General features: G+C 39.5%; 1 protein-coding gene and 1 pseudogene across 1 annotated transcript in view; both read left to right on the forward strand.

Annotated features, from left to right (window-relative positions):
- Cdc42bpa (CDC42 binding protein kinase alpha) overlaps positions 1-16159 on the forward strand; it is a 172787-nt gene that overhangs the window by 133921 nt on the left and 22707 nt on the right. The window contains 7 exon segments of the mRNA XM_048357522.1: positions 423-506; positions 4364-4469; positions 7582-7718; positions 8474-8613; positions 10279-10360; positions 14253-14466; positions 15566-15628. Of these exon segments, the coding sequence (XP_048213479.1) occupies positions 423-506; positions 4364-4469; positions 7582-7718; positions 8474-8613; positions 10279-10360; positions 14253-14466; positions 15566-15628 (826 nt within the window).
- On the forward strand, positions 11025-11362 carry LOC125359681 (annotated as a pseudogene).

A 16159-nucleotide genomic window follows, 5' to 3' on the forward strand; every position in this document is an offset into this window, starting at 1 on the left:
AATCTCAAATCTTCAGTTAACTTCCATATATGTTCTAAATATGGAAGTCAAGTAGGTTAAAAAAAAAAGTCTTACAAGTATTTTTAAATACTTAAAAAAATCAACATGGAAAATACAGATGAATGAAAATTAAGATACTCATTTTTATGTAGGTAGCATATACTATGACTTATTCTGGTTGTTCCAAATTTTTTTTTAATTTTCATATTAAAACACTTTACAAATTGAAATAATACTTTATTTATCAGCATGGTAGGCTAAAATTCAATCACCAATACTGTAAGACCTTTATTTAGTAAGATTAGCTAGTAGAACTATTCAAACCTTACTGATGTTTGGTTTTATTTACTTTTGTTTCTTTCTAGTTATAAAATAAATGGAGTGTTTCATGACATTTATTCTTTTCTTGCCTTTGGGTTCAGATTGCAGATTCGGCTCCACTTCCAGCCCATACACCAACCTTAAGGAAAAAGGGATGTACTGGTTCAACTGGCTTTCCACCTAAGGTATTCAATCTAGTTAAAACCGTAGTATATTCTACCAGAGAGAGAGAGAGAGAGAGAATGAATTTATCATCTATACAATAAAACAAAATCCAGTGGAAAAAGAAAAATAGACAGTAAAGCAAATTAGGCCAGGCATGGTGGCTCATGCCTATAATTCCAGGTACTTGGGAGACAGCGTTCTCCCAGGTTTGAAGCCAGCCCAGGCAAAAAGCTAGCAAGACCCTCTCTCAACAAACAGATGGGAGTATACACTCGTAATCCCAGTTGTATAGGAAGGAGACAAGGAAGATGGCAGTCCAAGGTGAAACCAGACAAAAAAGTGTGACCCTATCTGAAAGTAAATCTGGAAAGGCTAGGGGCCTGGTTCAAGTGTAGAGGAAGGAAGTGTGAGGTCCTGAGCTCAGACCCTACCACCAAAAAATAGAGAAAAAGAAAATCGAACTCAGATTGACATACCAGAAATTTTCAGAAAGATCACCCTTTGAAAAGCAATCCAGAAATACTTTTATTAAAAATACATGTGAATTCATCTCTAGAACCCTATGAAAAGGGGGGTAGAGAAGAGGGAGGGAGAGAGGAGAAGGAGTGCATTACTGGAGCCTGAACCCAGGGTCTGGGCGCTGTGCCTGAGCATTTGCGCTCAAAGCTAGTGCTCTACCACTTAAGACACAGTTCCACTTCTCGCTTTTTTTCCTTTGGTGGTTAATTGAAGATAAAAGCCTCACATACTTTCCGAACCAAGCTCACTTCAGATCACCATCCTCATATCTCAGCCTCTTTAGTAGCTAGGATTATAGGCCTGAGACATTGGCACCTGACTCAAGCAAAGGGACTTGTGATAAGATAACCCTTCAAGTCGCAAAATACTAAGTCATCTCAGGTACTGCAAAGTTCTGAGACTAGCAGTAGAAACTGGGGGCGGGGGGGTGGGACGGGACGGGGGACGGGGCGGAATTTGCAAGCCCTATTACCCAGCGAGTGTAAAGAGGTAAGACTAGAGGAAAACTGGCTTTGATGGAGTTAGGAATTCTCAACACAAATCAGAATGCTCTTTTATTTCAAAGCTTTGCTCTGAGGAGAAACAGCTCAGAATGGATACAGCCTGTATGAGACAGGAAGAGAAAGTCCATATACAAGAAGAAATAAAGAGTTTAGAAAGTATAAAGTTACATGTTTTGATGTTTGGAGTTTTTTTGTGGCTTACTCTAATGCCTTTTTGTTGTTGTTGTTGTTGTTAAGATGTTGTACAGTTACATACTTAAGGTAGTATAAATACATATATATTTCTTGTCATACTTGTTACCCCTCTCCTCATTTTTCTCCCTCCTTCCCCCCAGTCTCCCAACCCACCCCCCTTGCTTTCTTCATTTCTTTCCTATGATTATTAACCATAAAACAATTCCTTCCGTATCAGGTAATATATACATATACATTTCTTCTCTTGCTTGGTATAATTGTTTGTCAATCATTTCATAAGTAACATAAAAGATAACCAAGAGCCATGGAACGAGAAATACTTTCCTGGCCTACCACTCCCTCATGCCACAGAAAATCATGTCACTTACAAATGGACAACTGAAGTTGGGAGTTGGTGGCTCACGCCTGTAATCCTGACTACCCAAGAGGCTGAGATCTGATGATCACGGTTCACAGCCAGCCCAGGCAGGAAAGTCTGTGAGACTGTTATCTCTAAATAACTACCAAAAATCCAGAAATGATGCTGTGACTCAAAGTGATAGAGCACTAGCTTTGAGCACGAAAGCCCAGGTCCTGAGTTCAAGCCTCAAGACCAGCATTTAAAAAAAAAAAAAAAAAGACAACTGAAAAGAGTTGCAGTTGCAACTCATACATGATTATTACAAAGAGAAAACCACTTATGGATTAAATTTCCTATTGAAAACCAAAACTGTGGCAGAAAGATATAGCTAAACATTCTATGAAAATAACAGTGGACAATGGAGGATGGGCATATAATTTAGTGCTAGGCCCTGGGTTGAATTTCCAACACCAAAGAAAGAGGTGGCGGTGAATTGAGGAAAGAGAAAAAGTTACAGTGAATATTTCCTGAGAAATATATTTTTTTTTTTGTTTTTTTTTTTGGCCAGTTCTGGGCCTTGAACTCAGGGCCTGAGCACTGTCCCTGGCTTCTTTTTGCTCAAGGCTAGCACTCTGCCACTTGAGCCACAGCGCCACTTCTGGCCGTTTTCTGTATATGTGGTGCTGGGGAATTGAACCCAGGGCCTCATGTATACGGGGCAAGCACTCTTGCCACTAGGCCATATCCCCAGCCCCAAGAGAAATATATTTTTAAATGACAGGAATTAAGCAACAAACAATTGGAGAGCCTCATAAATGAAGAAGTCAGAGAAAGATTTCAAATGAGAGATGAATAATTTCAGTAGAAAATTAGAGATTAAAATAAAATGTAATTCCAGAACTACAATCTAAGCTATTAAAAAATGCATGATCAAAGAAAGAAGATAATGACATAACAAATAGAAGATGAAGTGGAAAATTTTTACTGTAATCAAGAAATGGAGAGAGCCACCAGCACCCTGCTGCTACTTGAAGTCACATGAAATTGGAATAGAAGAGAATGCTTTCTAGCCACTTCTTTAAATTTCAAGGCTATAGCTAATTCTCATTGTACTCAAAATTACCACATGTAAAACTTTTAATTTCAGTCTCTACTTAGATTTCCCAGATTTTTGTTCCTTTTTTCTTCTCTTCTGGCTATTCTTTGGAGAAATATTAGAAATCAAATAGTGATCTTAAAAAGAGTAGAAGTCAAGTAATATAGACCTCATGATTGAATTCATGACTTCTGTTACAGTGAAACATACAGTGTTCTAGAGAAAAAGAACCATTGTGACACATTCATGATTAAACCATAATTACAGTCAATTTGAAGATAAATTTTATGATAGTCTACATTGACTTAGGACCATATGAATCAGTCAAGACAGAGATCTTTAGCTACTTGGTTTTTTTCAGGCTATCATCAGTCTCCAATAATAATATGTGTATATTAATGTGTATAATATAACGTTGCCTCTTTTCATGCAAGGAAAACATCTATATAGCATATTATTTGTTCTTGAGAAAATGAAGTAAATTATTCATAGTAGAAATTACTGTTTTTGACATCCTTATTCTTAAAAGTATAAAGCATATTAAAACTGTTGATCTAATATGGATACACACTTTTCAATGAACTTTTCCCTTAAGAAGAATTTGAAGATTTGGAGAAATGTTGAAGTCAAGATTTGTGAGCAAGACCCAGAAAGTCACAGTTTATATATTCTTTACCAGTGATATTCAAAGGAAATTATCATTTAGTCTAAATCATTTTAGCTTAGTCCAACTCAGTGTTAACTAGTGAAAGTATTTAAAGAGCATATAGTATAAGAAGATGTTGTTAAAAAAAAAAAAAAAAAAAAAAAAAACAGGGGCTGGGAATATGGCCTAGTGGCAAGAGTGCTTGTGTCGTATACATGAAGCCCTGGGTTCGATTCCCCAGTACCACATATATAGAAAATGGCCAGAAGTGGCGCTGTGGCTCAAGTGGTAGAGTGCTAGCCTTGAGCAAAAAGAAGCCAGGGACAGTGCTCAGGCCCTGAGTCCAAGCCCAGGACTGGCAAACAACAACAACAACAACAACAAAGCAATAGGAAACACTCCTATTTAGATAAGTACATTTTAGGGCTCAGTGCACTTGCCTAGTAAGTATAGCACGCTGGATTTGGTCACTAGCACCAAAAAAAGAAAGAAAGAAAGAAAAAAGGAAATATCCTATCAGGTGGTGTGGCCTAGGACTAATATTATGTATCTTTTTTATATATCAATTTGTTTCACAGCGCAAGACTCATCAGTTTTTTGTGAAGTCCTTCACAACACCCACCAAGTGCCATCAGTGCACCTCTTTGATGGTGGGCTTGATGAGACAAGGCTGTGCGTGTGAAGGTAAGGACAGAGAAACATTGGCTGCCTGGTTTGGGGTCCTTGCAAAGATGACAAAATGTAGCTTGTGTTCTTCATCATTGCTTTTATCTGGAGAACAAGAATTAATAAACAGAGTGCCCTGTTGACATCTGTTGGATGTTAGAGAAGCTAGACTGTTGCTCCCAAGAAACACATTTTAGAGGAGGTGTATATTATTTGGGTGAATCTTTGGTCTCCCAAATCATTAGCATCTGAAACAGAAAACAAGAAAGTTAGCCTTGGATCTGTTGATTTTTTTTTAACTAGTATTATAAAGTAGGCAAGATAATCAATATCTGCTACTTTATCTGACGGTTTTTTTCCTAGTGTTAACAGCAGAAGTTTATTGTATCCATTCATTGATTCATCTTTCTTGTGTTTATGATACATGCTTGCTCTGGGGTCCGGTGGTAAATGTAGGAGAGAGAGAGAACTAAATCCTCAAAGAATTCACATTCTGGAGAATGAGAGAAATGATCATTGATAATTGGAACTAAAAGCAAAGAATATTTGTTTGGCTACCACTTTATGTTTCCTGGGACATCTAAAAGGAAAATGACCAACACTATGATGGAATACATTATTTGTTTATGACTTTTAGAAATATGATTTGTTTATCTAATGAGATTTGCCAGCTAATAAACCAGCTAATAAAACCAGCTAATATGTTATTTACTAGTATAGCTTATGAAAAAATTCTAATATAAGTTTCCATTTGTTAGCTCTTCTCAGTGTTGGGAGGGACTAAAAAAGAAATGTTGTAACTCCATCAGATGCTTGTGTTCCCTTACCATTTGCATCTAGTGTGTATCAACTACTTCAAAGAAGGAATAAATTAATAATAGCATTAGGAAATGCATTTTATGTTTGATTAATTCTCAAAGCTGAAGTAGGAAATCCAGATACTGGAATCTTAACTAATCCATTAAATACATGCTACATGTAGAACAAAGGGCATAGCCAGGAGTGACGTCCTGGATTGACTAGGGAGCACAAGTTTGAAAAGGTTAGTAAAGATGAGGACTGAGCCATGGAGAGCATGATGACAAGATGGCAGAATCATCTCAGAGGAAGTAGCCTGTATCATGGGGAGTATTGCTGAAGCCAAAGAAGGAAAAAATGGATGTGCGTGACTAGTTTTAGCTTATGTTGGTCCTTAGCTAGTGCACAAATGTCTTTATAATCTATTTATTAGAAAGAATCTTAGAAAGACAACCACCTGGCCTTAGGTCCCAATTCCATAGTAGAATTGTGTGTGTGTGTGTGTGTGTGTGTGTGTGTGTGTGTGCGTGTGCACACGTGCGCTAGCAGTGGGGCTTGAACTCAGGGCCTTGTGTTCTTGCTCAGCTATTTTTTTTAATCATGGCTGGTGCTCTACCACATTAGTCATACCTCCGGTCTGGATTTTTTGCTGTTTACTTTCAAGGACTTTTCTGCCCAGGCGGGCTCTGAACTTCCATCTTTAGATCTCAGCCTCCTCGATGACTAGGATTGCAAGCGTGAACCACTGATGCCCAGCTTCTAGTAGGGTTTTTTTAAGCTCTTTTTCTAGGTCTTCTGAAGACTTGTGCCCTATTTTTTTCAGATTCTTGATGCCTATCTTAAAAAGTCATGGGGACATTAGACTGTCTCCAGCCTTTGTATGTCAGGTTTTTGTAAATGTTGTGGAGTTCTGGTTACATTCTCTAAAGACTCCTGCCATTTTTATTTCTTCCTAGTTAGTTGGAATTAGATACAATATAGGATCTTATTTTGTTATTTCCACTACCCTTTGGAGGCAAAACTTCTTTACCAATATAAAGGGTTAAAATGAATTGAAGGTCGGAGGTGTGGCTCAAGAGCACCAGCCGAGCAAGCAAGTGAAAACAAGCGTGCAAGCCAAGATGGCCGGAATTCAAGCTTGGACACAAGTGAATGAAGACGTTTGAATAGTTTCTTTTCAGAACTACACTGCACTGCCTCCCTCATGGCTTATGCAGCGAGCAGCGGATATGGATGTGTTCTCCGTGTCCTTTGGTTCCTCTTATTTTTCCCAGTGTTCTTGCAGGAGCCAACTTTGTCGTAGGGATTATAAACTTAGTCTATAAATCCTGCCAACAGCCTTTTTTTTAAACAATATTTTAACCTGTAATTTTTCATCAACTCGAGTGTTTCATTTTTCATCTTGCCTCAGAATCTGAAGCTTGCCATAAGAAGCAAATAGAGGGATTATGGCAATAGTACTGGTAGGAGGGCATGGAAACTCTGACCTGCACTCCTGAGGTTTGAGTCCTGGCACTGTTGCTTCTGAGCTCTGGCCCTGAGCGAGACATGTGGCGTGGGGATAGTAATTGACTCGCCCTTACTTGTCTCAGAAACATGGTTGAAGTGTCAAATGACGCTAACTCTATCCTAGAAGTACTTTAAGAATTATAGAAGGTTATAACTCTAAAACTAAAGGCTGTTTAGTCCTTTGTAGTCATTGAAATTTTTATTTTCAAAAACTTACCAGGTGTGGCAAAGGTATCAGAAGCTTAATATTTACCAGTGACTCTCAATGAAAGTTTCTGGTGTCCAAGCTACTGTAGGGTGAAGAACTCGAGATCTCCTGAAAGCCCTTCATTAGGAATTAGTTCAGTCATTTTATTTTCAAGGTTAGATATTTGTTATTTAATTGTTTCTCACTTTGATCACTAATGTTAACAGAGAACACGAATACAATTTTTAAAAGATTTTCCATCACTTATTATTGAGGTTCTTATTGGCAAGCAGTCAATCAGTTTCCCAAATGATAAAACAAGTTTTCAAAAGAAAATAAGGGTCAGATACTGGTGGCCCAAGCCTGTAATCTTAGCTACTAGTAGGTAGCCGTCAGAAAACCAGAAGTGGAGCTCAAAGTGATAGAGCTCCAGCTTTGAGCAGAAAACCTCAGGGACAGTGCCCAGGCCCTGAGTTCAAACCCCATGACTGACCAAAAAGAAAAAGAAAAAAGAAACATTAACTAGCATAGCACTGTACATGCAACTAGTTTGTGATGAGTTTTGTTGCTGCTGCTATTGCTACTGCTGCTGTTGTCAAAATGTTCTCATTGAACATACCTTTTTTCTTCCAAAAGTATGTGGATTCTCATGTCACATAACTTGTGTAAACAAAGCTCCAACTGCCTGTCCAGTTCCTCCTGAGCAAGCAAAAGGTCCCCTGGGCATAGATCCACAAAAAGGAGTGGGAACTGCCTATGAAGGCCATGTCCGGGTGAGTATCATAGGAGAGTCATGAGTGACTTCAAAAATAATTGAATCACTTTTATGAACATCCTACTTGACAGAAAGTCAAATGAATAAAATTCAACTCAGTAATTTTATTTCATCCAAAGCAATTACTAGAAACAGAAGCCTACCCTTTACCTGGAAATAAATTCTAAAACATCATGTACATCTCTGTGTGGACCCTGTCCATCTTGTGATGAACTGATGTTGAAATCACCTTAAAGAAATTTTGGGGGAGGGGGAATGGGGAGGCGGTAACAAATAATACAAGAAATATACCCATGGCCTTATGTATGAAACTGTAACCCCTCTGTACATCACTTTGGCAATAAATAAGTAATTATTTTCTAAAAAGAAAGTAATTTTGGCCTCTGGTCTTCCTCAAGAGATGAAATGTGGCTTAGAGGAGATATATCAAGACACAGTCTTGTTTTGGGGGTCATATTTATAGTGTGAGCTGGATTTCATCCTATCACATTCTCCTCATGCTATTTAGAACAAAGACCATGTTGGTACCACTTGAGCCTTTCAGTAAGAGGCCAAGTCATTCCATATTTGAAGAGCACATTACCACTTTTCCCTTGTTAATGGTTGCGTCCACCTGCTGCTCTGCTACCCAATGTGCTGGGCTTCAAACCTGAGTGTGTTACCTTAAAGTTTTCACCTGCACTGCACCAGGGACTAAAGAGGCTCCTGTGACATTCTCATTTGAAATGTTTGTTTGTCTGTCACAAAACTAAGATCCCTAAGCCAGCGGGAGTGAAGAAAGGATGGCAGAGAGCACTGGCCGTAGTCTGTGATTTCAAACTCTTTCTATATGATATCGCTGAAGGAAAAGCATCTCAACCCAGCGTGGTCATCAGCCAGGTGATTGACATGAGGTAAGCCTGCGAGGCACTGCGTGTTGCCGGGGCATAAGGGCAAGAATGCTTTTGAATTTCCTTTTATATTACCATTTTTAGTCACATAATCTAGCTTTGTGTTGGTTTTCCAATGTAACCTCGTAAGTAGCAGGAAGTAAGGAGTAGCTTTGGACAGGCTGGCAGGTGGGCTTAGTGCCAAGGAAGGGTGGTGAAGGCCACAGGTGCTCTTCAGAGCATCATCAAAAGTGGGGTAGAACAGGGTCAGTACAAGGAAGGGCTCCGAATCTCAGGCAAGCTCTTGGAAAACATACCAAAAACAGGAAACATTTGTGTCAGAGTCTTGTGTTTTTCTAGTCTCATTTTCGGGATTGTTCCCCATCTCCCTAGCAGTTACCCTCCTTTCCTCCAACTCCAGGGCTGTCCCAGAGACATGTCACTCAGTCCCACAGCGTCAGCTGTCACCTCTGTCTGCCGTGACTCAAAACCCACCTCCAGTCCCATGCCCCACACTGCCATCTCACACCTGCAGGTCAAGCACATCATCCTCCCACCAAATACGAATATGAAGGGATCTGTGCCAGAAATACCAGCCAGGAAAATCCGGCAGCACTTGCTAAGGCATTGGATATCTTAAAAGAAGGGAGAGTGAGAAGGCCCAAGAGTCTCTAAGACTAACTCGGCAACAGTGAGACCTCTGTCCCTTTAAAAAAAAAAAAAAAGTGAAGGAGGGCTGGGAATATAGCCTAGTGGTAGAGTGCTCGCCTTGTGTACATGAAGCCCTGGGTTCGATTCCTCAGCACCACATATATAGAAAAAAGCCGGAAGTGGCGCGGTGGCTCAAGTGGCAGAGTGCTAACCTTGAGCTAAAAGAAGCCAGGGACAGTGCTCAGGCCCTGAGTTCAAGCCCCAGGACTGGCAAAAAACAAAACCAAAAAAGTGAGGGAGCAAGAAGAAAGGTCAAAGATAAAGATGTCTTTAAGAATGAGGGATGAAAATATCAGTACCAAAAGTAAGAAAGTTATAGGGAATAAATCTCACATAGGAAACCTATTGGAGATGTTGAAAGGACAAGAAAATGTCAGATGATCTGGCTTGGGCACATGTCCGGTTTATTTGGGGAGGGAAGCGGGCCCCCTTTGCAGTGGAGTTCAAGTCTCAGTTCTGCATGGAGCCCTTCTGCTCTTCTTTGGGCTAGCCAGTAATTATTTCTATCACATGTATAATGTGCCAACTGCTTGTTGTTTATTGTCTTAAGTGATAAGTCACTTAAATAAAATCTATGGTAGGGAAGAATAATTTTTTAATTTAATATGGGTGTTTTACGCAGCTAAGTTCTGAGGATTGCTTCCTATGTGCTGTTTGGTTACATAAGCAAACTCACACACACCACCGTTGCCGCACACACAGCCAGGCACCATACAGTGGTTCACGCCTGCCATCCTGTCTACTCAGGTAGCTGGGATCGGAGGACTGTAGCTTGAAACGAGCCTGGGCAGGAAAGTCTATGAGACTCTTATCTCCAGTTAACCAACAAAAAGCCTAAAGTGGAGTTGTGTCTCAAGTGGTGAAGCACCAGCCTTGAGCACAAAAGCTCAAGGTAGCGCTCGGCCCTGAGTTCAAGCCCTAGGACCAGCACACGCACACAAAAAGAGCCGCTTATACCAGCTTCACTTTTTTTTTCAGAGATGAAGAATTTTCTGTGAGTTCAGTCTTGGCCTCTGATGTTATTCATGCAAGTCGAAAAGATATACCCTGTATATTTAGGGTAAGTGTGTGTTATAATTTGAGAATTTAAATTATTTCTTTTTGTCTTGGTTTTATTTTTTGGGGGGTATTGGCATTTGAACTCTGGTCCCTCTACAAGGCAGGTGCTCTATTGCTTGAACCACACCTCTAGCCTCTTATTTGCTCTGGTTATTTTTGAGATAGTGTCTCTCCTTTTGCCTGGACTGTGATTGTCTTAGTTGCACTGCCCACCATAACTAGGCTGGCAGCATTTGGTTGAGGTTGGGAGATGTGAACTTTTTTATCTAGGCTGTCCTGGAACTGGGGTCCTCTGGATCTCATCCTCCTACACAACTAGGATGACAGGTTTGTCACACTTGACAGAGATCATTGGAGATGGAGTCCCACAAGTTTTCTGCCAAGCTGGTCTTGAACCACAGTCTTCCTAATCTCTGCCTCCTGAGTAGGTATTTTGCAGGTGTGAGCCACTGTGACTAGCTGAGTTATTTTGTTTATAAGAAGATTGTTTTGCTTCTCCAGATAAATGGTCGTTGTACTAAGAATAGAACAGATTTTATATTCCTTTGTATATTCCACACCACTAGTACTTGAGTATATAGAAAGTCAGTGCTGAATTAACTAAGGAGACGCCAGTAGGAAGTATGGATCTGTGGTAGAGGAATGGGGCTAAGTCGGGGAGCATCATGTCCAAGGAAGCTCCTGAGGTGGCCGGCCTTGGCAGAGGAGCAGAGGGAAGGGGAAGATAAGGTGACTCGTCCAGAGAAAGCTGAAGAAGATGAAAAGCAAGATACCCTCACCTGGGACAAAAGCCTGGAGATGCAGGTTTTTTTTTAAGGACACAATTGCAGAAAGGGCAAAAATATTTTGATTCTGGAGATTACAACATGGCTAAAGATGAAGAACAAGCAACTGCCCACTGCAGCCCGAGACAAGACAGAGGTTCACTGGGGACCACATTCCCACACCACAGGGCCTTTCCCAGAGGAAACCATCCCTCATCCCTAGCAAGCTGGCTGGCTGATTAAAAGAGCTGAACTACATGAATCTTCTAATTCCCATTATTCCTCCTTAATATGTTACTTATCCACTTCTGTTTCCTTTCACTGGCTAAGTCTTTGGAGCTGACAGCTTTGCAGGTAGCACTACTGTGTGCTACTAATAGTTGTAAGGGACTATTCCTGTGTAGAGGTTTTGATTAGCTTAACAGTGCACTGATGAGAAGGACATGTTAGAGCAAGCAACCTAAGTAGTCTACTTGAAAATAATTGTATATATCACCTAACTTGTAAAGTAGGACTGGTTCCAGCAAGTAACAAAGCAAGTTGTACCATTTTAATGTTCTGGCTTTCTTTTTCCTTCATCTTAATTATCGCTTCGTATGCTAACTCTTGTTTAGTATGACCTCTGTTGTGTTGATTGCTTTTGTATTTTACTTCTGGATTTTGTAAAATGGGAATTTAAGACCATAAGTTGGAATAAAAGTCACATAACTCAAACACAAGCTGATGGGGCTCCAGAAGATTGGAATAACTGTGCTTAAACTTGAGTGGCCTTCAGCCTGTTTCAGTGTTCACAGTAGACTCTCCCCTGGGCAGTATTTGTCCATTCTGGTGTGACTTGGGTGGCGTTAGTGCTTGGCAGCTGTTGGTGAAGCTCATCCCTGGTTTTATGGCATTACAACCCTTTCATTGTGGAAGGTGTGAATGACGCGTGCATGTGCAGTCACCGTTGCATTCACTTCCATGCCATTTTTGTAAATACAATAGTTTCGCACAGCCTTTCACAAATGTCTGTGTTAATTTCACTTATTAGAAAGAGGGTTAAAGGAATCAAATGGTAGGTGTGAACTTGTTCAAAGTGCTTATAGGAAATGTTCACAATGCAACTCCCTTGTACTATGAATGATTGCTAAAAATAAAAGATACATAATAAGAAAAGCAAAAAAAAAAAAAAGAAAGTAGATAATGTGCCAGCCAGAAGCACAAGAGTTCCTTAAAACAACAACAACAGCAACTACGTCTACAGCTTTTGTATGACAAGTACAGTTCACAATTTGGGGCTTATAGAATACCAACCTGAAATCTTGGCTCAGTCTGCCATAGAATTAAGGTTTCATATGTTACTAATACCCATGACTTTCAGTGGCCTTGTGCAAAAACGTTACGTTGCTTAGACGTATCTTTTGTCCTGTGCAGAATATAGCATTTTGAAAATGTCAGTTCATATTATTTATCTAAACTTTTAAAGTGTAAGCTTGTCATTTCCACATTCAACTTTGGGGACACGAAAGGGTTTACATACTATACCACCTCACCACCACCACCCCCTACTCCCCTGTTGTCTTTACTCTTGGTGTTGGTGTTAGGGTGTTTCCTTTATATGAAAGTATAAGTGGACACTGTGTTTTATAACAATAATGATGTTTTCTTTCTCACTTCTCAGTTAACCACTCTTAATCCCATATTGCTAATATTTAACAGTTGTTTAAATAAAAGGAATGTTGGGGGATTTTTCTCAGTGCTGGGGTTCAGCTCAGTACCTTTCATTTGCTAGGCAAACAGTCTATCACTGAGCTACAGCCTCAGTTCTCTAGGAACTTTACAGTGAAGTATAGATGCAGGAAGCCATCAGGAGAAGCAGTCTAAGAGAATTAGGCCTGTGGCAATTAGAGTAATTTACATGGTAGATAAGACTCATTCATATTAAAGCATTTTAAAGTATGAATATGTGACTTCTAAAGTATATTTTCCTGTTAACTCTTATTTTTGAGTCACTGCTCAGTTTTCAGATAAATACTCACTTGTGGAAAATTGGATAAACGTGAAGGTTTCTCAAGTTTAAAAGGAAGTTTCTGTAAACTCATTTTAAAAAATGTGCTCCTGGTATATTTTGTTTTGTAAAAACTATTCCAAAACTTCGTAGTTCAGAGCAAGAGTACTTTTGTATTTTTTTACCCGTCCGTGGGTTGGCTGAGTTGCAGAGGTGTTGGCCGCGGTCATGCCTATGACTGCGTTCAGTTCATTTGCAGCAAGAAAGTCCAAAAATGACGGTACTCTTAGGTCTGCTGTCTTGGTTGTCGGCTTGGTCTGACCTCATTTGTCTTTTGTGGACCTTCTCTGTGATCTCGTAACTATCTGAAAGTCTGAGTGAGCTCTGAGCAGGTCTCTTTCAAGAGAGCAAAAAAACTTCCGGGCTTCATAAGGACTAGGCCCAAAACACCATGTCCCTAAGGCAGAGTGTTGCTCAAAGGAAATCTTGAGATTTAAAGGGAGGAGAAATAGACTCCACTTCTAGATGAGAATAGAATTGGAGGCTGTTTACCTCAATGTAACCTTGGACTGGAGAGATTTTTTTTCTGCCTACCCTGCTTACTATTTGTCTGCTCATCTTCTATTGTAGGAAAGTCAAAGAGTAAACCTCAGGTTAATCTCAGTTCTCAAACTGTTAATTCCTTCCCTCCCTGTGGTACTCCATGTCCTAGGCACTCTTGAAGAGATTATTTATTTTACCAGTGTCACCTTTTCTCATATATTTGATGAGGATATAAGAAAACAGTTCCTATCTTATGAAAACATTAAGGGAGTTGATGAGCAAATACTTGAAAAGTGCTGAGTGGTCGCACTGGTAAATAGTACTTGTAAATAGAGTAAGTGTAATTTCTTGGGATTGTGTTCTGGTGCTAATGTAGTGTTCTCATTATAATTGGAAAATTAAAACAACACTACCATTTTGAATGGTATCTCTTTTTACCTTGTCATAAAAACTGGTTACTCTGCTTAGGAGTGGCTAGTCTTTGCTGAAGGTAGCATTGAATGAATGTACATTGTTTTAGTGATGCTCAACCACCTAGCATAACTTGAACTAGCATGCAGGCTCTGTTTTCTGATAGCATGAATGTTGGATCATTCCAGGTCACAGCTTCTCAGCTCTCAGCATCTAACAAGTGTTCCATCCTGCTGCTGGCAGACAGTGAGAATGAGAAGAGCAAGTGGGTGGGAGTGTTGAGTGAATTGCACAAGATTTTGAAGAAAAACAAATTCCGAGACCGCTCTGTCTATGTTCCCAAAGAGGCATATGACAGCACTCTACCCCTCATCAAAACAACCCAGGCTGCTGCAATCATAGGTAGGAATTTAGAGCACTTACCATATTGTTGTAATTGTTTCCTGACCTGCCTTGTGAGCTGGAACTGGCTTTCGTCTAGGAGCCCCCAGTCTGACAGCACGCAGTGCATCACGGATGCCTGGTACGTGTTTAGTGTGTGAAGGAGTGTCCTTGTTTATCAGCAAACAGTTATATTTGCATTGGAAGTATTTTTTCTTCTGAGAAAGTGACTCTGCTAAAAATTAATTTACTAATATATTTGCTACTTGTGTGAGCTAAAACATATTAATTTCTTAGAACGTAAGTTTGATGTGTCACTCATAAATACTAAGTACCTTACCCAGATTATCAAGAAGCTTAGAAAGCATGACATACCTAACACAGTGAAGTGTGCATGTAAAATGCTCACATTAGTAAATGGTAGCTTCAGTACACAGAGGTTTAAGTTCTGACCTCCAGTTCTTTGTTACGGGCCAGTCAGTACTAAAAAGTTTAATGAGTGGTGGTCAAAGCCTTTGGCAGACTTTCCCTCTACAAGCAGTACAAGGAAATGGACTTAGGGCACTAGCAGGTGAGGTTTCTGGGTTTTTAGTTATTCAGTAAACATTTATTTCTTTTGCTATGTATTGAAAGGTGTGTGTTGTGTTAGTATGTATGTCTATTCACACGCATGCACACACTCCCATCCTAGGGCTTAAACTCTGCCTGGGTGCTTTCCCTGAGCTTTTTTCACCCAAAACTAGTACACTTGAGCCATAGTTCCACTTTCCTCTTTTCGGTGGTTAGTTGGAGATAAGAGTCTCAGGGTCAGTCTTTCCTGCTCAGGCTTGCTTCAAATCAAAATCCTTAGATATCTAAGCCTCCTGAGTAGGTAGAATTATAGGTGTTTGCCACTGGTGCCTGACAATAGATTATTTCCTTTTTAATAATTATTCTGTTTGAAAAACCCCGGCATGTTTATAAACTGTAATCTGAAAGGAAACTCGATAGTATAAGCTATTATATGTTTTGATTTTTAAAATGTTTATTCTTATACCAATTTTTCTTATCTGGTTTATTCTGCTGGCTTTATATGATTTTTTAATCTAATAAATATGTCTCTATCTTGTGTCTTTCATAGATCATGAAAGAATAGCTTTGGGAAATGAAGAAGGGTTATTTGTTGTTCATGTCACCAAAGACGGTAAGAAAAAAATCCAATTATGGTAGAGCATCTTTAAGTCGTATGTTAGAAAATTGTTGAGTTTAAGTTCAAAAGAGCAGGATTTTCTGTGACTCGTTCTATAAAATGTTCTGGGCATAATTTGATGTACTAAATCAAGTGATTTTTAAAAAAATTTTTAAATCACTTAAGTTCTAAAACTTTGTGCATCATCTCCTTGTGCATTTCAATTTACAATGTTGCTCTATGACTCAGATTGCATTTTTACGTTTTAACAGTTATTCAGTAAACATTTCTTTTGATACGTATTAGAAGGTGTGTGTGTGCGTGTGTGTGTGTGTTAGTATGTATGTGTATTCACGTGCATGCACACACTCCGATCTTAGTGCTTAAACCCAGGGCCTGGGTGGTGTCCCTGTGCTTTTTTCACCCAAGGCAAGTGTACTTGGGTGCACCAAGATACAAATAGAATGCAATGTGATTTTCCCCTTGTTTCATAAGTACTGTAACAACTCTTAAAATAGGTTACATTTGTTTGAAATGTTTGTCCTA

Source organism: Perognathus longimembris, chromosome 11 (genome assembly GCF_023159225.1).
Source record: "Perognathus longimembris pacificus isolate PPM17 chromosome 11, ASM2315922v1, whole genome shotgun sequence".
Taxonomy (NCBI): Eukaryota; Metazoa; Chordata; class Mammalia; order Rodentia; family Heteromyidae; genus Perognathus; species Perognathus longimembris.